This window comes from Lissotriton helveticus, chromosome 1_1 (assembly GCF_964261635.1).
Source record: "Lissotriton helveticus chromosome 1_1, aLisHel1.1, whole genome shotgun sequence".
NCBI classification, from domain to species: Eukaryota; Metazoa; Chordata; class Amphibia; order Caudata; family Salamandridae; genus Lissotriton; species Lissotriton helveticus.
In genome coordinates, this window is record NC_136057.1 from 928,598,850 (window position 1) to 928,623,175 (window position 24,326).

Genomic DNA, 24,326 nt, shown 5'->3' on the forward strand with positions numbered 1-24,326 from the left:
AAGATGGCGATGGATACAGAGAAGAAGACGGATGAGGTAAAACACCATACACATTCTTCGGAACCTTAGAGCCACGATAATAAGGCACAGCTTAAGGCAGCCCTGACGCCAAAGAAAAAGGTGATCGAAGGCCAGCTGCGATCAAAGGAACCCAGCGGACCGCTACCAAGGGACGCCAACTAGGGGAAATCGTACAAGGTGTCGAAAACGAGGGTCGAATTCGAACTCCCGAAGGGAACCGCAACGCCGTCCAAAGCAGAGGCAAGCGCGAGCAAAAAACGAAAATCTCAGGTCTCTGACGCCAAGCGAGCTCTCTAAGTCGAGAAGAAAAGGAGCTGAAATGGTGACGCTCCTCTAGAAAATGGAGGAGTTCAATGCTTCACTCAAGGAATTTCAAATTCCTAAGATCCCCATCGCCGAAGCGGATATTGTTGATGCCGAAGGTAAAGAAAAGGAATTTGTTCGAGTCACCTCCAACCTCCGAACCTAACGAATATCTCGAGGAATCATCGATGCACCAGAAGAAGAGGAAACCTCTGAAAATTTTGAGGAGACATGGAATGACCTCGACACTTAAAGCCCAGATGAGGAGATATGCTGTTATCCCTCAAGGCATCCACACCAGATTACATAGCCTTCTACAACGGCCTAGTAAATGGAGCAGCCAACGCTTTTGGAGTTCTCCCCGAAGAGGAAAAAGAAGACACATGCTTCTTTTTAGAAACTGCAGCCCCAGCCAACAAGTGCACACAATACCTAGCAATGATACCAAGCATCCCGGACCAAGGCAAAAAACCCTTTAAGCAGCCAGCCTCAAGCAAGGGGGTAACACCAAGGGTCGAAAAGAAGTACAAACTCTCTTCCAAGGAGCCTAGGTGTATCCAGGGAGACTCAGTGCCTGACTCCATCGTTGTTACCACAGCCAGAATAGTAAATGCTATCTCCAACAGTGGACCACCCCCAGAGAAAGAAAGCAAACGTATGGATATGGTAGGCAGAGAAATGGAAAAGGAAGCAGCGACGCAGTGGTGCAGCGCACACTCTAATGACCTGCTGAGCAGGTACGGACACCAGCAATGGGATGGCATCAAGGAGCTCTATTGTCTGAGAATGCAAAAACATTGCTAACACATGGCTTAAATCTACGCTCTATGCAGCAGACAGATGTGCACAGGCACCACTCTAAGAAGGCATGCCTGGCTTAGAATATCAGGTTTTAAGCAGAGGTTCAAACCTCCATCTTTAACAGACCTTTTAGCGGGGAGACCCTATTTGGCAAATAAGCGGATGGATCTCTTCAACAGATTCAAAAAGATAATGGAACTGCAAAAGCCATGGAAGCCCTACAACAAAGAGGTACCTTCAAAAGAGGATGGTTTAACAGCAGAAAACCCACAGGTAGAGGAGCCTATGTTCAAGGACAGCAAATGTCAAAGCAACAATAGGGCCAAGGGAATAGCCAACAAACAAGCCAGCAACCAGGATTCCTTGGTTTGCAACAAGAGCCAAAGCAATCCTTTCGAAGAAGAGGCAGAGGCCAGCCCTCTAGAGGAGGAGAATGGGTCAAATTGACTCCTGCACAGGAAAAGACCCACACACACAACACCAGTGGGAGGCAGAATGTCACTGTGCCAACAACAGTGGTGAAAGATCACCACTGACAATTGCATATTAAATTTGGTAAAATACTGTTTTTGCATCGAACAGGCAAAAACACCACCAGCAAACCCACCAAAAATAAGGAGGTTCCTCAAATCAGAACTCCTGCAGTTAAATTCAGAAATCAAGGACCTTCTTCAAAAGCAAGCAATAGAATTGGTACCAAAACAATATATTTTCAAAGGAAACTACTCACCCTATTTCCTAGTCCCCAAACAGAGCGTATTACTAAGACAATTTCTGGACCCAAGGTTCATAAACAAATGCATCTTGACACAGCATTTCAAAATGGCTACACTCCCGAAAATAATCCCACAATTCCAAAAAGGAGATTACATGGCAACAATAGATCTCAAGGCTATTTACACATCCACATGAACAAAAACCACAGAAAATATCTCCGGTACCTACACAAGGGAGCACACTACCAGTTCAACGTACTCTCTTTCAGAATAAAATCAGCACAACATGTCTTCACCAAGTGCCTAGCTGCTGTCGCGTCATACCTGCGAAAGGATGGAATGCACTTCTACCTTTACCTGGACGACTGGCTTATAGAGGCAAACAGAAAACAAACATCTCTCCACCAAGTTCAAACAGCAATCCATATGCTCCAAAGATTAGGATTCTCAATAAATCACAAGAAATCCTCCAGAAAACCAGAAAGGGAAAATACTTTCTTAGGTGCAGGACTAAACTCAAAGCTCGCACGGGCTTACCCTACGCAAAAAAGTATACAAGCGATCAAACAAGAAACCTCCCTCTACCGAAAGGGTCAATCTCTGACCGTGAGGAGTCATGACGCTCATGGGCATGATTGCGTCATGCAATCCGCTCATTCCTCAAGCCCGCCTATATATGAGCCCCTTCCAGGAATGGCTTACCAACAATTGGTCACAAGCCACATGGAGGTATGAGGATCTAGTGGTCGTTATGCAGAGGCTGCAAGCAGAAATACAATAATGGGCATCCAACAACATAACACAAGGGAGACCTTTCAAAAACCCAACTCCTTCTGTGACAATCACTACAGACGCATCCCTCAACTGAGGGGGAGCGCACTTCAAACAACTGAAGGTACGAGGCCAGTGGACAACCTTGACTCCATAAAACACATCAATTACTTGGAAATATAAACAGTATTTCTAGCATTGAAAGAGTTCCAGTAACACATTCACGCAAAGACTGTCTTGATTCAAACGGACACCACCCCCACAATGTTCTACCTCTACAAACCGAGAGTTACGAAGTCATTTCCGCTCAGGAAGCTAGCACTACAGATCTGGCAATGGGCAATTTCTACAAACAATAGATCTACCAGGAGTATAGAACACAAGAGCAGATCTTCTGAGCAGGCAGAGCAACTGCTCTTACGAGTGGGAATTGAAGCACAAGACATCTTCAAACTTTGGGGAACCTCGGAGATAGACCTGTTTGCGACAATACAGAACAAGGAATGTCAGTTCTTTGCCTCAAGGTTTACTCACCACCTGTCAAAAAAGAATTCCCCGTCACTAGATTGGTCAGGGCCATTTGCATACGCTTTTCCACCAATACCTCTAATACAAAGAGTTATGGAAAAAGCAAGACAACCAGGGACATACCCAATTCTCATTGCTGCACAATGAGCCAGACAAACATGGCACTCAAATCTGCTAGAACTGCCCAAAGGGCAGATAATTAAAATCAGAGTGGACAAGGACCTACTAACAATGCAACAGGGCCAAATCTTTCACCCGGAGCCAGCAACGTTACGTCTAGCGGCCTGGCACCTGAATATGTAGAGTTTGGTCACCTCAATGAACAATGGAAATGCTAAAGGAGACAAGAAACCAAACTAGAAGACAATGCTATGCTGCAAAATGGAAGCGGCACACTACTTGGTGCACAGCTAACAGAATTAACTCAATCAATACACAAGAAATGGTGAGCATATATCTAACTCGCCTTCTTGACAGTTACATCAACTACTCAAGCATAAAGGCACACTGCGCTGCCATCCTAGCTTACACCAGAGGAAAATCACGGAAGAGCTTTTTTTAGAAGACCTGTCATAAAACAGTTCCTAGAGGGGTCTAAAAGAATTGCTCCCCCTAGAACAGCTCCAAGTCCCCATGTGGAGTTTAAATACAGTGCTCACACGACTTATGACAAAACCATTTGAGCCTATGTATAAGGCAGACTTCAAACACATCACTTTAAAGACTGCATTTCTTATTGTCATCACATCCTTACAGAGAGTAACTGAATTACAACCATACATGCAAATCCATAATGACAAGGTTATTTTAACCCGTTGCGTGTGCGCGTCGGCCAACAACAGTCGCAAGCACTACCTCGCTAGTGCTGCGCACGTCCGTTGTCCGACGCAGCCCCGCGCACCGCGGCGGAATTCGCGCCGCAGTTAAGGAGTTACAAACAAACCCACAATTCCTACCAAAAGTGGCATCCAAGTATCACTTAAATGAAAGTATTCTCCTTCCAGTCTTCTTCAAGGGCCCAATAACAAGAGGGTAAAGAAGCGGTCATACCCTGGATGTAAGGAAGGCACTATTGGACTATCTACAGAAAACAGAACAAACTTGTAAACGCAAACAGTTGTTTGTTGCCTACTCCCATACTAAGGGTGACGTTTGCCGAATGAAACGTGCTCAATAAAGTATTGCCATTTTCCAGTTGCGATATAAACATTGTGATAACCAAAGGGTTATCAAGTCCCTTATCAATGTTTTCCCTCCCCTTAGCTAAAAGTTTTATCTTTACAGGTACCACAAGACCTCAACGCAGCAAAGGACTAATATGTCACTTTACAACACCTTCCTACCAGAATAAGCAATCCTTATAGATGGTATTTTAAATCACTTCACATGGTCCTGAAGAAAGCCCACATGACCAAAATCGGCAACCTAGGGCTGAAACATGTTGACCTTTCTTACCACGAAAATTGAGTGCATATGACCCCTTAAAATTCGATTTATGCACATCTAAATATTTTCAGACAAAGTGCTCGAATCCATAAAAATAAAATATAAGTCTGGCTGTCCAAGTATTTTACATTTTTTCACTTACCACTTATCACTGCTCACTACTGCTTTTAACCAAGGGTATATACCTCCGGGTGGAGGTTGCATAATAACTAACCCAATGATTATGCAGTTACGTGTATGAATAGCGGAGAACCAAAATATACCGCTACTTCGATCCATCCCACACGTGAATGAGGGTTTTTTATTTTGGGACTAACCCAAACGTTTCCTGTATACCCAGGTTATGCAGGACAAGTGATCCTTCCTCTAATGATTTATGAGATTAGATATACAGGAAACTGGACGGATCTCATTTTCTTTCTCCCTCCTCAACTGATTAAATAATACTCCCATACTAAAACAGGGAAGCCTGTCACAAAGGCAACAATTTCACAATGGATAGTCCAAACCATCCAACCATGCTATACCACTGCAAACAAAGAACTAACTGTACAACCAAGCTCACTCAACCAGGAAGAATGGAGTGAGACTGGCATTTATGGCAAATGTGCCCATAGACACTATGTGCAACAGCTACATGGGCATCACCACACGCCTTCATCAAACATTACTGTGTGGACATACAAATAAATAAGGAAGCACAAATAGGACAAAAGGTACTTCAACACCTGTTTGCAAAGTCTTCCTCTTACCACTGCCTCCCCAAGAAGGGAGAAACCACTACTTAATCTGATGCACGGCATTTGAATCGGGAAAAGGATTCACTGCAAAAACAAATTGATTGCTTACCAGTAGCAGAAGTTTCGCAGCTTGAAGAATTTTCTGGATTCACATGCGACCCACCCGGCCTCCCCTACAAGGAATACAAACAGGTGGGGAATCAAGTTCTAACAATTCTCTATACAGAAAAAAAGAATCAAAATATGGCTACCACGCACAACGACCTCCAGTGTGCCATCTGACGTCACACAGGGGACGTACCTGGCACCAAAAAGTGGTCAACGACACGCAAAACAGACTAAAAAAAACAAAAGACTATTCCGGACCCAACCACTAGATGGCGGAATAATGCACAGCATGTGAATCCAGAAAACTCTTCAAGCTGCAAAACTACTCCTACTTGTAAGTAACCATTTAGTTCCTTTGTGGGAAACACACTGATGACTCATTGCAGTTAATCAAGTTGAACAGAGACACAGCCAAGTTGCTCAGCGAAGAAGATTTCAGCCCTTTTCGAGGCAGGGGTAGAGACCAATATACTTTCTTTCCACAATTCCAGCGGCGCATTTAACCCTGCTCACAACAGGGTTTTCGCTCACAGTATTCCACTCAGTCCTACAGACCAGCCACACTGTCCACATATTCTAGACAGCCAGGGCGTCGACGCCCTTCAGCAGGAGGAAGGTGTCAGGATACCAACAGGAGACAATGATGTACCACAGACCCCCTGTCAACACAGTCCCACTTCAATTTGGTCACAAGTTATCCAGATTTGTCAATCAATGAAAGCTCATATCTTCTGACAAATGGGTGTTAGATGTATCCCAGCATGATCATACCCTGGAATTTTCCTCCATGGAAGACTTCCCATGGGCCCCTTCCAATTCTCAAAAGAGAAATCCAATTGCTTCTCTCCAAACTAAATGCAATATAGGAGGCGCTGCACAATCAATACAACCAAGGTTTCTATTCCCATTTCCTTCTGAACAAGTTTATCAGAAACCAAACTTTCAGGATGTTCTCTCTTCAGGAGATTCTGCAACTAATTGACACAGGGTGACTGAAGGTTTCTCTTTGTATAAGGTGGCAGAGTGCCATTATCAATTCAAGGTGCTACCCTTCGAGCTAACGTCAGCCCCCAGAGTATTTACCAAGTGCATGGTACCAGCGGCGACACTTCTCTGACGGTCCGGTCACCAGGTATTTTTATCTACTGGTACAATTCGTTGACTAAAGGTCCCTCCTTCCAGCTGGCAACGAAGTTCACAGAAGCCTGTCTACAACTGTTTCAATCCCTAGGCCTCAAAGTCTACAGGGAAAGATCATCTCTCGGCCCCTCTAAATTGCTGGTGTTTTTAGGAGCAATCCTGGATACGAAGATCTCAAAGGCCTTTCCTACACAAGAAAGGATTTCCTGCTTGCAGGCCATCACACTAAAACTCTCTGCAAAAAGGTGCGTTTCTGTAAGGGAATACAAATCCTTGCTGGGGATGATGGCATCCTGCATGCTGTTAGTTCCCAATTGCCGCCTGCGCATGAGACCTCTTCAAGAACAGCTCGATGCACAGTGGATGCAATGTCTGGGTACTTTCGAGGACAACATTTCGATAACCTCAGATGAAGAATGCAATGTCCTGGTGGATGGTCAAAGAAAACATCTCTCAGGGCCAACCCTTCCTTCTAGTGTGTGATGCCTTAGGTGGTGATGACAATGGATGCCTCCATGGAAGGATGGGGAGCCCATCTCCAGGAACTAGCGGCCCACGGGAAGTGGTCCAGTCGAGAAGCATTATATCACATAAATCTCCTAGAATTGAGGGCAGTCTTTCTCAGTCTTCAAGCCTTCCTACTAAGGTTGCGGGGTTTGTCGCTTCTAGTCAGGACAGACCTCACCACCACCATGTTATGTTCTATCTACTAAAACAGGGAGGGACGGGATCTCAGCCCAAGCAAAGCAAATATGGAGGTGGCTGATAGCCAATGACATCTTATTCAAGGTGAAGCACGTCTCACATGTGCAAAACGGATGGGCCGATTTCCTCAGCAGAGAAAACAAGCGATGTCACGAGGGGAACTTAGTCGCAACTAAAAAAGTTTTTCAGGCTTGGGGGTATCCTATCCTAGATCTCTTCGCTACATATCTCAATAAAACATGCTAGTTCTTCGCCAACAGACTTTCCTAGCAAGGGTCTCGGGAAAATGCCTTACACTTCTCATAGGCGGGGGAAGATCGCTTACACGTTTCCCCAGTTTCCACTCATTCCAAAGATCCTACAGAAATTGAAAGGAAAGCCCTAACGGCTTATTCGAATCGCCCCGACATGGGCAAGGCAATACTGGTACACTGAGCTTCATCGCCTAGAAGAGGGCTTACCCATTCAGTTCCAGCCGACGGATCGCCTCTCAATGAACCAGGGCCAAGTGGTTCACCTGCAGATTCACGCTCTCAACTTGTCTGCCTGGCTCCTCACCACGCTGAATTAGGAGCACTAATAATGTATGACAAATAGAAATCTGTCCTTCAAAAATACCGAGCTCCTTTGACGCTCAAATGCTACTCAGCAAAATGGAGAAGATTCTGCTTATGATGTACTTCTTAGGCTTGCAATCCATCATCGTCGATACTTGAACAGATTCTGCCTTGCCTACTACATCCCATCATATTGAGCCTTAAGCATGCATCAATTAAGGTACACCTAGCGTCAATTTCTAGGTACACAAGACATTCTGGGCAAGTGTCTTTGTGGTCCAACAGACCCGTGAAAGAGTTTATGAAGGGTCTATTCAGAGCTTACCCACCTATTAATCCTCCTTCACTACTCTGGCAGTTGAACACTGTTTTGTCGCAACTCATGAGATCTCCATTTGAGCCTATCCATAAGTGTGAATTGAAATTTCTTTCAAGGAAGGTGGCCTTTCTGGTGCCTGTTACGTATGCCAGGTTTATTAGTGAGATTCAGGCTTTCACAGTGAAAGAACCTTACCTACAGTTTTTAAAAGACCAAGTACTTCTGCTCACTAATCCTTCATTCATACCCAGGGTATCTTCAACTTTTCACCTCCAAGAGCCAGTTTTTTGCCTGCTTTTTTCTTAAATCCATCTTGCCTGCAGAGAGAGCCTTGCATTCGCTGGACATTCAGCGTTGTTTAAAGTTCTACTTTCACAGAACGAAAACTTTCCGAAAATGAAATCAATTGCCCATTTCTTTCTCTACTCCAAGAAAGAATCGAGCCTTAAAGCGACCTAGTATTGCTCGCAGAGTATATTCAACAATAGTCTTCCGTCATGAGAAGGCTGGATGTCTGCTGAAGGCTCACTCAACTCGCGAGGTGACAGAATCCTCAGCTGTTTGCAAGGGTGTCTCCATCCAACATCTGGGTGGCAACATGGGCCAACGCCCATATCTTCACCGAGCATTACTGCCTCGATACCTGGAGTAAGGCAGATCTAGAAGTTGGTCAGTCTACCATGCGAAGACTCTTCTCTTAATGTATGCAGCTATTAAGCTCAAATCGTCTATATTTTCTGTTTGTTATGTACCAGTTTGAGAACGTTTATTATGAATGCTTTATGATACGTCATATTTTTCATGTTTTTGTACAATTTCAATGTCAGGTGTTTGACTAATAGTATTTAAGTTGGTGTCTCATGGTGGGATGTTTCTCCTTCCCACCACTGTTATTCTTTGGATACTGCTGACTAGTCTGATTCAAGCATGTGAATCTATAAAAGATAAAATAGTAGAAAAAACACAAGTTACTTACCTGTACACTGTGATTCTCCAATACCAATATCCTTCTCATACGCTATGCCTGGCTTCGTCTTTCTCATTTTAAAGCAGAAGTTAAGCAGCATTTGCAACGTGCCCTTCAGTGGCAAACGCCTCTTCGGTCTGCAGGTTGAGCAACTGCTAGAGAAGCTGGAGAAAGACACTGACACAGCCACAACACCAACTCCAAGGGTGTCCTTTTGGAGGCAGCAGTTTAGTGCATGCAGGAAGGCCACCTCCCCAGACTCACCTTTGTATCAAAGACAGCAGCACACCTACAATCAGCAATTTATAAAAGAATACCGCCAAGGACATACAGAAGAAGCCACCACATAGGTAGGGCAAGGGAGCTTCTGGGAAATGGATGATGCCAGTCACTGCCCCCGACCCCTCCAACCACACAACACCTATAGAAAGACTCCAGGATTTCCTCCTACCTTCCGGAAGGAAATGGTAACGTTCAGCACGGGTATTGCCTGGCTTCTCACATCACTACCCTGCATTCCCCCCATGCGAACATCTCAGCAGTCAACATCTCCATCTATTCGAGTAAGAGGTCCAAGCACTCCCTGTAAAGGACATCAAACTGTTTAGTCCCTCTTGGGTATGACTTCCTCTTTTGCTATTGTACTGTATTGTAATTGCATTTATATAGCGCTTACTACCCCTGACGAGGCGTCGAAGTGCTTTTTCAGCGAGTAGTACGCTACTCCAGGACCCATAAAGGATTAGTGTTGAATTAGTATAGTGAAACATGCAAGTACATTTTAAGTGGTGGATAGGTTAGTCAGTTATTTGGATTTGGAATGATAGCAGAAGGATATAGGAGGACAAAGGTTTGTATTTATATAGCGCTTGTTGACTCACGCTATTCAGGAAGCCTACAAAGGATTAGTGGTGAATTTATATGATAAAATATGAAGTAATTTCAGTGGTGGATATTAGTCCGTTACTTGGAGTGAGAAGGATAGTGGAGGGATAAAAGGGGAAGAAAGATTTGCATTCATATAGCACTTGTTACCCCTGATGGGTGTTGAATCGCTTTTCTGGCGAGCAGCATGCCACTCCGGAACCCATAAAGGATTACTGTTGAAAATTAGTATAGTAAAAAAATATGAATTTATTTGAGTAGTGGATATGTTATCCAGTTATCTGGGTAGTATATTAGTATAGTTTAATATGGAATTTGAGAAGTGAACATGTTAGTCTGTTAATTTCGATTGGAAAGGATAGTGGAGGGCTAAAATAGTGAAAGATTTTGTTTGTCTTAGCAATAGGAGGAGGCTTTTGGATGAGTAAAAAGGAGTTTTGGAGGGACGGACTCTGAGGAAAGCGTTTAGAAAGGTTTGTTTTAGGGGATCGGTATAGTAAAAGAGGTGTCGGATGATGCAAGGAGGGGTAGAGTAGGAGAGAGTCTAGATAGGGTTATTTTGGCAATCATAGTAGTGGTATGGGGTTTGGGATAAATGAGAGAGTGGATGTAAAGGATATATTGATAGATGTATAGGATGAGAGATAGGGTAGTGCATTGGAAGGAGTAGTAGAAGAAGTTTCAGATGATTCAGAAGGTTGGGCTAGAAGATATATTGAGCGAAGTATAGGCTGAGAAATAGGGTAGTGCATTGGAAATGCTAAATTAGATGAAAGTGATAAATATATAGATCCATAATTACATTGAAAGTATATAGATACATAAAGGAGGTAAGTATATATAGATTAAAGATATTGATAGAGGCACAGGATGAGAAATAGGGTAATGTATTGGATATGCCTTTCCAGGAGAAAAGTAACAGACACACAAATCCAAGTACATGGAAGGTACATAGATGCACAATGGAAGTGTGTACATGTAGACCAAAGATGATTTTTATTTATTTATTTATTATTATTATTTTTTCTCTCAACAACATGATTATTTTACATGTTTATACAAAGTAATACACAAAGATAGGTACATATCTATTCTGAAAAAAATGCTTGTATACAGAGGGATATGCTGTGAATTTATGTTTGCGTATTGTGCTTATGTGGGCAAGAGCCAAATCTTGAGTAGTTTTCTGGAGATAAGGTGGTTGTCGGTGTACATTATGTTGGGGGTTAAAGAGTTCCATAGTTTGGCTGCTTGGACAGAGAAGGATGTGCCACCCATGTTTTTTTTCTTGTATGGTGGGATTTTGAGGCGAGATGCTCCTTTAGAGCAGAGGTTCCTTTGTTGAATGTGTTTGGTGATTTTATTCCTGATGAAGAGCGGTCCCATTCCATGTATTGCTTTGTGGGTGATACAAAGCAGCTTGAACGTGGATCTTCTGGCAACCGGTAACCAATGCAGGGCTTTCAAGGCAGGGGAGATGTGGTCTTGTGGTTTGATATGCAAGAGTAGTCTGGCAGCCGATTTCTGAATCCGTTGTAGTCTTTTCATGGTCGTTAAAGGTGATCCGTGATAGAGGCTATTGGCGTAATCAAGTTTGAACAGAACAAGGGAGATGGTAGCTTGGACCTTGTGTGGAAATCCCAAATGAGGGAAAATTTGTCACAGCGTTTTTATAGTAGCAAAGCTTGGTCTTGCTAGTTTATCCACTTGGGCATTCATCGACAGCTTGGAGTCCATGGTCATTCCGAGTTTTCTTACTTCCTTCGATACTTTAGGCAGTGATCCTAGTTCATCAGGCCATGCGGCAAGCGGGTTGTAATGTTTCCAATCGCCACACGTGAGTATTTCAGTTTTTGAAGCATTCAATTTGAGATGGCTCCAGGTCATCCACTGATCCACGGCCCTGAGACAGCTGAAAATTGGTAATTTTCCAATGTCTTTGGGGCATTCCAGTTGAAGGAGTATTTGTGTGTCATCTGCATAGTTATAGCACGTGAGGTGAAATTTATTGATCAGTACTGGTAATGACTTCATGTAGATGTTGAAAAGCATGGGAGAGATGATAGAACCTTGAGTGGCCCCTGCTTTTGTGGAGTATGGTTTGAACGAGAAAGGTGGGGTATGGATGACATTAGTCCAGCTGCTCTGCGTCCATTGTAATGGTGCCTCTAAGCACAATGATCACAAGCGGATGGCTAGATGAAAGATTTAGTGGTGGTAACTGCCAGCACCTATCTCTTTCTGCAGTGATGTAACCTCAACAACCGGTTGCACAGCTGCCTTTTCCTAGACCCAGTGTTGAAAGTCACCATTACCACAGACGCCTCCCAAGCTGGGTGGGGAGTTCACGTCGATCACAACATAGTGTGTGTGGTTTCCAGCTCAGCATAGTAAAAAAGCATCAATTATCTACAGCTTATGGTGGTTCGCCTCACCCTAAAAGCCTTTCAACAGTTTATACGAGGCAGAATAGTCCTGGTCAGGATGAACACCATGTACTACTTTCAGAAGCAGTGCTGCACTCACTAGCTCACCTTTTGTCTGCTACCTCAGACAATCTGTCATTGGGCCATTCATCACAGAATTCTCATAATTGCAGAGTACCTTCCAGGGGTGGATAACGACCTGGTAGACCTGTTCCACTAGCAGTGCAAACATCGCATCCCTCATCCTGGTGGCTCCCACCTGGGCCAGGCATCTCTGGTATTCAGCCCTACTATAAATGCTGATTGCCCCCCCCTCCCCCCTCCACGAGAGGCTTCCCAACGAGGCTTGTCCTTCTCACCTGGAAACAAGGCTACATTAGGCACCCATATCCCAGATGTGAGAAGCTGGGTTTCTGTTGCAGTAACCCCCCACTTTTTGCCAGACTGCTGATGCACTTTTGACTTGATGTGCCCTGAGTCCCTGCCAATCAGGTTCCCAGGGCCTGTGTTCTTTCCCCCAAAACTGTACCCAAACGGCTTCTCTGGCCACAGGTTAGCCCCATGTAAATGGTACCACAGGTACCCAGGGCACTGTGACCAGGGTAGACTTCTAATGGCTGCAGCGCTTATTGTGTCACTCTTAAAAGCCCTGTACCTTTACAAACACACTGCCATTGCAGGCTGCGTGTTTTGGTGCAAAACAAAGTGAAGTCAACATGGCACCCATCCCTGTGTGCCATACCTACAGCCCACTGCCCTGGAATAGATCAGTCCCCTCCTCTAGCTGGGTGCCCTACACCAGTGGTGAGGGTACAGGTGCATGAGCCCTGTACCCCTACAGTGTCGAAGTGAAATGCTGCCATTAAGAGTATATGGTGCTGGGAGTGTGTCATTACGAACTCCACAGCACCATAATGGCTACACTGAAAACTTAGATGTTTGGTATAAAACGTCTCAGCATATTAAACCCACACTGATGCCAATGTGGGATTTAATGAAAAATGAACTCATCTTAGAGTAGCCCCCTGAAAAACGACCAGCCTCTGGTGGGTTCCCTGACTGGTACACACCAGCCTGCCTCCAGGAGATCTGTTTCTGGACCCCTAGGTTGGGAACCTTTGCTCCCTATGCCGAGAAACAAAGCCTTTCCTGGGTGGAGGTGTTTATACCTCCCCAGGCCAGGAAGAGCAATCTGTGGCAGGGGAGCTTCAAAGGCCTGGCAGCCATTGTAATGTGACCCCCAGCCTCTCCTGCTGTCAGGAGCAGGACCCCTTCCTGTATCCCCTCCTTTTTGGCGGGAAGTCAGACGGGAAACTTTAGCCAGCCCAGAAGGTGTGTCCACCTCTGCCAACCCCAAGCCCACTCTTCAGTGCCCGCCATCTTGCAGATGGCAGGCACTCCCCAATCAGGATTAGGAATTGTGCTCACTTACCTACGTTGGGTGAGCACACCAAGGGTGTAGTCACCCTATGGTCAGTAGCCCATTGAGCCCTAAAACACCCCCTAAATTCAGTATTTAGGGGGCAGCCCTGAACCAAGACCTCAGACAAGAAACCAGAAGAAGAAAAGAAGAAGGAGGACCTTACAGCGGTGCCAAAGCTAACAAGAGGAGGACGCCCACTGATTGGCCCCAACCCTACTGGCCTGTCCCCACCTCAAACCTGCTCCAAAGAAATCCCGGTGTAACCTGCAGCCAGCTACCTTGAGGCACCCTGGGAACCTGCCTGCCTTTAATCCCAAAGACTCTGTCTCCCGTGAACACTGGATTTGTTCAAACAACCGACTCTAACTCCGCAAGATTCCTCAAGTTTGCTCCACTCTGCACCCAACGCCCACTGCCCAAGTTCGAGTGGCCCAACACCAAGAGGAGCCCCCCCCGGTGATCCTGACCCAAGATCTGGTGACCCCTGACCTGCCTAAAGCCTCCAGCCGAAGCCTGCAGCCTCAAACCAGAAGGTCCCCCCAACCGCGGCCAGGAGCTGGTAAGCAGATCCGACCCTAAAAGGCACCTCTGCACCCGACACCCCACGGCCTTGGGTGGTCCAACGGACGGTGCCTAACCAACCCCCAAGATCCCAACTTACCTCTCCCAAGTGGTGGTCGCACCCAGAAGACCTTCGTCCCCGAGCCTGCAGTGCTTTTGCAAACCGGAGACTCCCCATTGAAAGCTACAGGGCTTCGGACGCCAAAACAGCACTCTGCACCTGAGGGTGCATCTTTTGTGCTGGCTTAAGTCCAGGAGCTTTGCTCCCACAACCCAGAGTTCTGCTAGTCAGCAGCCACCAACCGGAGGGCCCCATATCCTCCTTTGGATAACACTCTGCCTCAGCACTCTGCACCCGGCCACTCTAGCGCCGCTGAGGGTGTAACAAGGGTGCTTCCTTGACCCTGGGGAACCCCTGAGTCTAACCCCACAATACCAACTCCCACAACAAAGTACTTACCTTTGAACCGATTACACTATTTTCCTCCATTGGATAAAATTGACTGGTTTTTTATGAAAAGTTTGTAAGTGTGGAGTTGGAAAATCTATGAAAATCTTTTACAACTGTACTAAATAACAAAAACACTTTTACTTACCTGTTTACATGAAATGTTCGAGTGTAGTATCCACGTATACAACACTGTGTAAGACTGGACTGTTCCTATTGGAGCAGGATCAAGACTGATTTGCATATGGCTGGGTCCAAACTGAGACTGATTTGCATATGGCTGGGTCCAAACTGAGTTGGCATGGTGAGGGAAAAACGATGGATTGGGATATGGCCCGAGTGATTGCCAATGATGAGATTATTTCAAGCATTTCATCCATCACCTTGTTATTGTTGTCTTAAAACCACTCTGAAACTGGGTGCCTCTGGCAATGGTCTCCTTTCTTCGCCTGTTAAAAAGAGAGAAGGATTAGGAATGGAGATAGTCAATTTACTGTAAGGTATACAAAATAAAAATGTTGCTGTTATCAAAGTATTTTGCTATTGTTGCTGTTACCTAAGCAAGTGTTCCTTGATTCTAGTCCTGAGCAAAGCATACTAATGCTTACAAATGTTTTGAAGATACCCATGATGGGTAGTTGGTATTGGAGGTGAATAACGCTTTTCTTCTTGAACTCGCTGAGCTACTGTTGCATTCTATTCTTATACAAGTAACCATTTGTGATTAAACATCTGCTCAGCAAACCGTTTTAGTCTCTTTATTGCACCATGCAGTTGTTTTTTAACGTATCCTCATAACGAAATGCCACATGTTCCAAGCCTTCTGAAATCATTTAGTATTAATGATAGTTGGTTAATCATACTTGTCTGACCAAATGGGTGAAAACGTTCTCCACATGCTTGTGTTAAACTATTTGCTCTATTTTAAGGCACAGCGTCTCTGCAAACGGTGTGGCCAGGCATGGAGAGCAGCAACCTTGGAGGGGTGGAAGCTCTACCATGATCCCAACATCAATGGAGGTACTTGTTTCATTGCATTTTCTGAGCCCAATAAAATATTATGCAGCCCTGGAGGCACAAAAGTCCTCTCGATTTGATTGTGGTCCAGCTCAAAGATAACATGGCCTACATGTGTTTTTGTTAGGCAAACTGCATTTTGGAGAACAACCAAGACTTCCTTATGATTGGTTTCTCTTTATATTGGCAAAGCCTAACAATCATAATGGAATACCAATGTATCTGATTATAAGATTGAACTGGGTAATTCCAGTTATAACTGTTTTACTGTCTGAGTAAGAGCTGAGCATATAATACTTCTGCGTAGAATGCTATTCAGTTAGGTTAAACAACTTGTGGCCCATGAATTGTGAAATGTTCCCAAAAATAATGTTCATATTCTTTTAAACAGTTCATTATTTTTCTCTTCATATGATCATATAGGATCTGAGCTGGAACCAGTTGAAGGAAACCCTTATCGAGGTGTCTGGAAGGCCTGCTGTTGGCGAATGTCAGATGATGTATGTTCAAAACTTTCTGTTTGTGTTCATTCTTTGTGTGTGGGGAAACTGCTGCCCCTGTGTTATAGCTCATGAAATATAGGATTTTGCCCTAGCTGCTGAAAGCACTCCTTTCAGTTTTTAGGTTTCGCCTGCGTAGGCTGCGCATGCGCAGTTTCGCTGGCGAGATTTAATGATATTGAGGAGCTTTCACTAGCAAACTTTAAGCCCCACCCCTCTTTCCCATTGGCCGGCGTCACCGTTTATGCTAAACGGTGGCCAGTCATTGGGAAAGAGCTTTTGCTGACGTACACGTTTCTCTTTTTCTGCCGTCCCACTTGGACGGCCTGGCCTGCTTTCCTTCTGCCATAAAAGGCTTCTTATCTTTATGGGGCCAAACACATGGCCCCATAAAGATAACAAACCTTTTACTTCCAAAGGAAATCAGGCCGAGGCCGTCCAAGTGGGACGGCAGAAAAAGAGAACAGTGTACGTCATGGCAAGCGTTTTTCTTACAGTGAATTAGGCAGCTTGTGTTTTTCGGTTTCTGCCCTCTGTTCCACATTGACTACACTCTGCCTTCGTTTCCTCCTTTCTCATTGCTCGATTCTGCTTCAGGCCACAGGAATGCGTTTCTGTGCTGTCTCTCTTTTATTAGAGTATTTGTCCTTTCAATACATTTTGCATTTGTTTCGCCCGTCTGTGCCCTAGCATTTGAACCCGCACGTGTTCTCAACAGAAAGCAGCCTGGGTCTCCGACCAAGTGTGGCAAAACTTTAACTATCTAATGCCAGAACTGGCAGACATTTTATTGTGCCGTTTGAATTAAGCTTTTTTTTTTTAAACAACAGGGGGGGTTTGGCCCAGAAGGACAGGGGGGGGGGGTTGGGGTACTATTGTGAGATGTTTGTGTAGTTGATAGTGTGTCCACCTTTCGGACAAAAAAAGTATCTTTTCGTAAAAAATAAAAAGAGTAAAGAGGCATAAGTCATTGCCAAGATAAGCATAGTAATTGGTGTTTATCTCTTTCTTTGTGATCACAAATTTGATCCAAACTGTAGGAGGTGTGGGTAAAACTTTTTTCCTTGACGTTTGAATTAAGCTGACACATTTGAAAGTAATTTGCTCACAAGTGCCGCACTCCCGCCATAAACCAAGGCCAAGCAAACTGCAGACGCCTGTGCTTGGCGGGAGATACTCGACACACTCAAAATCTCAGCAAGTTTTAAGGGGACGAGCCTAGTCCGGCGCCTCCGTGCCTAAAGATTCCCAACTGGTCCCAATGGTGGTTCGCATGCTGCTCCATAAATATTACTTCCCAGTCTGGGTCCATCCGCTCAGGGGACACGAGGAGTGGCCGGCTATGGAAATAAAAAACCTCTCTACTTGTTCCAGATGGGTGGATAACATTCATTGCATCCTCAGTGATTGCAAGTACTCAGTTTGTACCGTGGGCTGCCCGTCATCCTCCAGCGGATTCTAAAGTGGCCTGTTCAATAAGGTGCAGCAATAAATGAATGTAAAGTGCTCCGCCTCTCTCGCCTTTTATAACCCTCACATACCGAAGCCGGAAGCGCCAAGACCAATTAAGAGAACCGCTCTGTTGACTCACAACAGTACAGTAGTGGCTTCACTGCAGTTTAATCCCGCTACCAACCAAGCCCTCCCCAAGGCAAGTGTGCTATCCGTCCGTTCATGAGTTTCGCACACTACTACACACCCTCTACGACACACTCTCTACTACTCACTCTAATACTCACTCTACTACTCACTCTACTACTCACTCTACTACTCACTCTTCTATCACTCTACTACACACTCTACTACACACTCTACTACACACTCTACTACACACTCTACTACACACTCTACTACACACTCTACTACACACTCTACTACACACTCTACTACACACTCTACTACACACTCTACTACACACTCTACTCACTCTACTACTCACTCTACTAGACAATACTACACACTCTCTACTACTCACTACACTACACTCTACTACAAACACTCTACTAAACACTCTCTACTAAACACTCTCTACTACTCACTCACTACTCTACTACACACTCACTACTCTACTACACACACTACTACACACACTCTGTACTACACACTCTGTACTACACACTCTGTACTACACACTCTGTACTACACACTCTGTACTACACACTCTCTACTACACACTGCTACACACTCTCTACTACACACTCTACGACACCCTCTCTACTACTCACTCTACTACTCACTCTACTATCACTCTTCTACATGCACTATATTATTCTCTACTTCTCACTCTATACTACACACTCACTACTACACACGTTCTACTCACTCTACTACTCACTCTACTACTCACTCTCTACTACTCCCAACTACTCACTCTCTACTGACTCTCTATTACACACACTACTACACACGCTCTACTACACACTCTCTACTACTCACTCTATTACACTCTACTACACACTACTACTCTACTACTCACTCTACTACACACTCTCTACTACTCTCTACTACCCACTCTCTACTACCCACTCTCTACTACCCACTCTCTACTACCCACTCTCTACTACCCACTCTACTCACTCTACTACTCACTCTACTACTCACTCTACTACTCACTCTACTACACACTACTATACACTCTACTGCTCACTCTCTACTACTAATTTTACTACTCTCTATTACACATTCTCTACTACTCACTCCACTGCTCTCTCCACTGCTCTCTCCACTGCTCTCTCCACTGCTCTCTCCACTGCTCTCTCCACTGCTCTCTCCACTGCTCTCTCCACTACTCACTCCACTACTCACTCTACTACTCACTCTCTACTACTCCCAACTACTCACTCTCTACTACACACGCTCTACTACACACGCTCTACTACACACGCTCTGCTACACACGCTCTACTACTCACTCTACTACTCGCTCTACTACTCGCTCTACTACTCACTCTACTACTCACTCTACTACACACTCTACTACACTCTACTACACACTACTACTCTACTACTCACTCTACTACACACCCTCTACTACTCTACTACTATCTCCTACACTCTACTACCCACTCTCTACTACCCACTCTCTACTACCCACTCTCTACTACCCACTCTCTACTACCCACTCTCTACTACCCACTCTCTACTACCACACTCTCTACTACTCACTCTACTACACACTACTACACACTCTACTGCTCACTCTACTACTCACTCTCTACTACTAATTTTACTACTCTCTATTACACATTCTCTACTACTCACTCTACTACTCTCTCCACTACTCTCCACTGCTCTCTCCACTGCTCTCTCCACTGCTCTCTCCACTGCTCCCTCCACTGCTCCCTCTACTGCTCCCTCTACTGCTCCCTCCACTGCTCCCTCCACTGCTCCCTCCACTGCTCCCTCCACTGCTCCCTCCACTGCTCCCTCCACTGCTCTCTCCACTGCTCTCTCCACTGCTCTCTCCACTGCTCTCTCCACTGCTCTCTCCACTGCTCTCTCCACTATTCTCTCTACTACACTCTCTACTACACTCTCTACTACACTCTCTACTACACTCTCTACTACACTCTCTACTACACTCTCTCTACTACACACTCTCTACTACACACTCTCTACTACACACTCTACCTCACACTCTACTACTCACTCTACTACTCACTCACTCTCCTAGACACGCTACTACACACTCTCTACTACTCACTCTACACTACACTCTCTACTACACTCTACTAAACACGCTCTACTACACACTCACTACTCTACTACTCACTACTCTACTACTCACTCACTACTCTACTACTCACTCACTACTCTACTACTCACTCACTACTCTACTACACACTCTACTACACACTCTACTACACACTCTACTACACACTCTCTACTACACACTCTCTACTACACACTCTCTACTACACACTCTCTACTACACACTCTCTACTACACACTCTCTACTACACACTCTCTACTACACACTCTCTACTACACACTCTCTACTACACACTCTTTACGACACCCTCTACGACACACTCTCTACTACTCTACTATCACTCTACTATCACTCTACTACACACTCTACTACACACTCTACTACTCTCTACTACTTACCCTACTACTCACTCTCTACTACACACTCACTCTACACACACTCTACTACACACACTCTACTACACACACTCTACTACACACACTCTACTACACACACTCTACTACACACACTCTACTACACACACTCTACTACACACACTCTACTACACACACTCTACTACACACACTCTACTACACACACTCTACGACACTCTCTACTACTCTACTACTCACTCTACTACACACTCACTACTACACACGTTCTACTACTCACTCTACTACTCACTCTACTACTCACGCTACTACTCTCTCTACTACTCTCTCTACTACTCTCTCTACTACTCTCTCCTACACTCTACTATTCACTCTCTACTACTCACTCTCTACTACACCCTCTCTACTACATACTCTCTACAACTCACTCTACTACTCTACTACACACTACTACTCACTCTAGTACACACTCTCTACTACTCTACTACTCTCTCTCCTACTCTCGACTACCCACTCTCGACTACCCACTCTCGACTACCCACTCTCGACTACCCACTCTCGACTACCCACTCTCGACTACCCACTCTCGACTACCCACTCTCGACTACCCACTCTCGACTACCCACTCTCGACTACCCACTCTCGACTACCCACTCTCGACTACCCACTCTCGACTACCCACTCTCGACTACCCACTCTCTATTACTCTACTACTCTCTCTACTACTCTCTCTACTACTCTCTCTACTACACACTCTCTACTACACACTCTCTACTACACACTCTCTACTACACACTCTCTACTACACACTCTCTACTACACACTCTCTACTACACACTCTCTACTACACACTCTCTACTACACACTCTCTACTACACACTCTCTACTACACACTCTCTACTACGCACTCTACTACGCACTCTACTACTCTCTACTACACACTCACTCTCTACTACACACTCACTCTCTACTACACACTCACTCTCTACTACACACTCACTCTCTACTACACACTCACTCTCTACTACACACTCACTCTCTACTACACACTCACTCTCTACTACACACTCACTCTCTACTACACACTCTCTACTACACACTCTCTACTACACACTCTCTACTACCCTCTACTACACACTCTCTACTACACACACTACTCTCTACTACACACTCTCCACTACACTCTCCACTACACTCTCCACTACACTCTCCACTACACTCTCCACTACACTCTCCACTACACTCTCCACTACACTCTCCACTACACTCTCCACTACACTCTCCACTACACTCTCCACTACACACTACACACACTACTACTCACGCTACAACACTCTACTACACTCACTACTACACACTCACTACTCTACTATTCTCTACTACTCACTACTACACACTCACTACTACACACTCTACTTCTCTCTCTACTACTCACTCTCTACTACTCACTCTCTACTACTCACTCTGTACTACTCACTCTACTGCTCTCTACTACTCACTCTCTACTACACATTCTCTACTACTCTACTACACACTCTACTACTCACGCTACTACTCACACTACTACTCGCACTACTACTCTCTACTACACACTCTTCTACACACTCTACTACTCACTGTCTACTACATACTCTCTGCTACTCACTCTAGTACTCTCTACTACTCTCTACTACTCTCCTACTCTCTCCTACACACTCTCTACTACACACTCTCTACTACACTCTCTACTACACACTCTCTACAACACACTCTCTACTACACACTCTCTACTACACACTCTCTACTACACTCTCTACTACTCACTATCTACTACTCCACTACTCACTCTACTACTCACTCTTCTACACACTCTCTACTACACACTCTCTACTACACACTCTACTAACTCTCTACTACTCACTCTATGCTCACTCTCTACTACTCACTCTATGCTACTCACTCTCTACTCCACACTCTCTACTACTCTACTACACACTTTCTACTACTCTACTACACAATTTCTACTACTCATTACTACTCTCCACTGCACACTCTCCACTGCACACTCTCCACTACTCACTCTCCACTACTCACTCTACTACTCTCTACTACACACTCTGTACTACACACTCTCTACTACACACTCTCTACTACACACTCTCTACGACACACTCTCTACAACACTCTCTACGACACACTCTACGACACACACTCTACGACACACTCTCTACGACACACTCTCTACGACACACTCTCTACGACACACTCTCTACGACACACTCTCTACGACACACTCTCTACGACACACTCTCTACGACACACTCTCTACGACACACTCTCTACGACACACTCTCTACGACACACTCTCTACGACACACTCTCTACGACACACTCTCTACGACACACTCTCTACGACACACTCTCTACGACACACTCTCTACGACACACTCTCTACGACACTCTCTCTACGACACACTCTCTACGACACACTCTCTACGACACACTCTCTACGACACACTCTCTACGACACACTCTCTACGACACACTCTCTACGACACACTCTCTACGACACACTCTCTACGACACACTCTCTACGACACACTCTCTACGACACACTCTCTACGACACACTCTCTACGACACACTCTCTACGACACACTCTCTACGACACACTCTCTACGACACACTCTCTACGACACACTCTCTACGACACACTCTCTACGACACTCTCTGCTACACACACTCTACTCACTCTACTACTCTCTCTACTCACTCTCTACTACTCTCTCTACTACTCACTCTTCTCACTCTACTACACACTCTCTACTACACGCTCTCTACTACTCACTCTCTACTACTCACTCTCTGCTCTCTATTCTCTACCTCTCTCTCTACCTCTCTCTCTCTACTACTCTCTACCTCTACCCCTACCCCTCTACCCCCTACCCCTCTACCCCCTACCCCTCTACCCCTCTACCTCTCTCCACGTGCACATATATATATATATGTGTATGTATATATATATATATATATATATGAATAAGCATTTTTATATACATATATATATAATGTTGTTTATGTTTATTCATCAGTCCGGTAGGAAGGGCTACTTAATACAGGTGTAAGACAGCACCAAACTAGATTGACAAAGGTCTCTTGAAGGCTGAAACGCGTCTCTCCTTGTGCTTGGGATTGAGGGCGACCTGAATAAATAAAAATATGCCGAATCTGGAACCACCTCGAGTCCGTGCCTTCTTCCATAGAGCTTCTGTGGGAGGTGGTTGTTTGTTTCATATATATATCTATATATATATATATATATATATATATATATATATATATATATACATCTGCATATCTATATAAATACATGCATGCATGAAAGTTTGAAAAACGCTAATGAAAGCAAAGCTGAAAAAACACCTAATTACAAACAGAATTGCTTTAACTTAAACGAGGGCGAGACCTATTGCATTTTCAATGCTTGTTATGCTTAGTTTTTACCTGAGCTTTAGTATCGGCACAAATAGTGTAGTTAAGTGGCTTCTTGCTTTGCTATTAATGCGCACTGTATTTGGCACATGGAGAAACTACACCTGAAATGTGACCTCTTTGTAAATGTAATTGTTTTTTATTTGTTTTATTTTTTATTGTAGGAGCAGTTCAACCGATATGAAAGGGCCATATATGCAACCCTGAGTGGAAATCTGAAGCAGGTTAGTAAGCCTGCCACCTTCATATTAAACTGCTCTTAACCTTCTTCACTCATGCATCCGTTAGATACTGATGTATCCAAACACCATACATGTTGTTCAAAAGCTTCATACTGTGGAGGACTAAGCCTCCCGGATATATATATATATTTTTTTTACTAAGCTGTGGCA

The 24,326-nt window shown here is 44.7% G+C and overlaps 1 protein-coding gene across 3 annotated transcripts in view; it reads left to right on the top strand.

The window, feature by feature from the left end:
- Positions 1 to 24,326, top strand: part of NUP107 (nucleoporin 107) — a 547,946-nt gene that overhangs the window by 216,464 nt on the left and 307,156 nt on the right. For all 3 annotated transcript variants that reach the window (XM_078676641.1, XM_078676632.1, XM_078676648.1), the window contains exons 13-15: positions 15,795 to 15,885; positions 16,306 to 16,382; positions 24,099 to 24,158. In XM_078676641.1, coding sequence (XP_078532767.1) covers positions 15,795 to 15,885; positions 16,306 to 16,382; positions 24,099 to 24,158 — 228 coding nt within the window. The remainder of the gene's footprint in view (positions 1 to 15,794; positions 15,886 to 16,305; positions 16,383 to 24,098; positions 24,159 to 24,326) is intronic.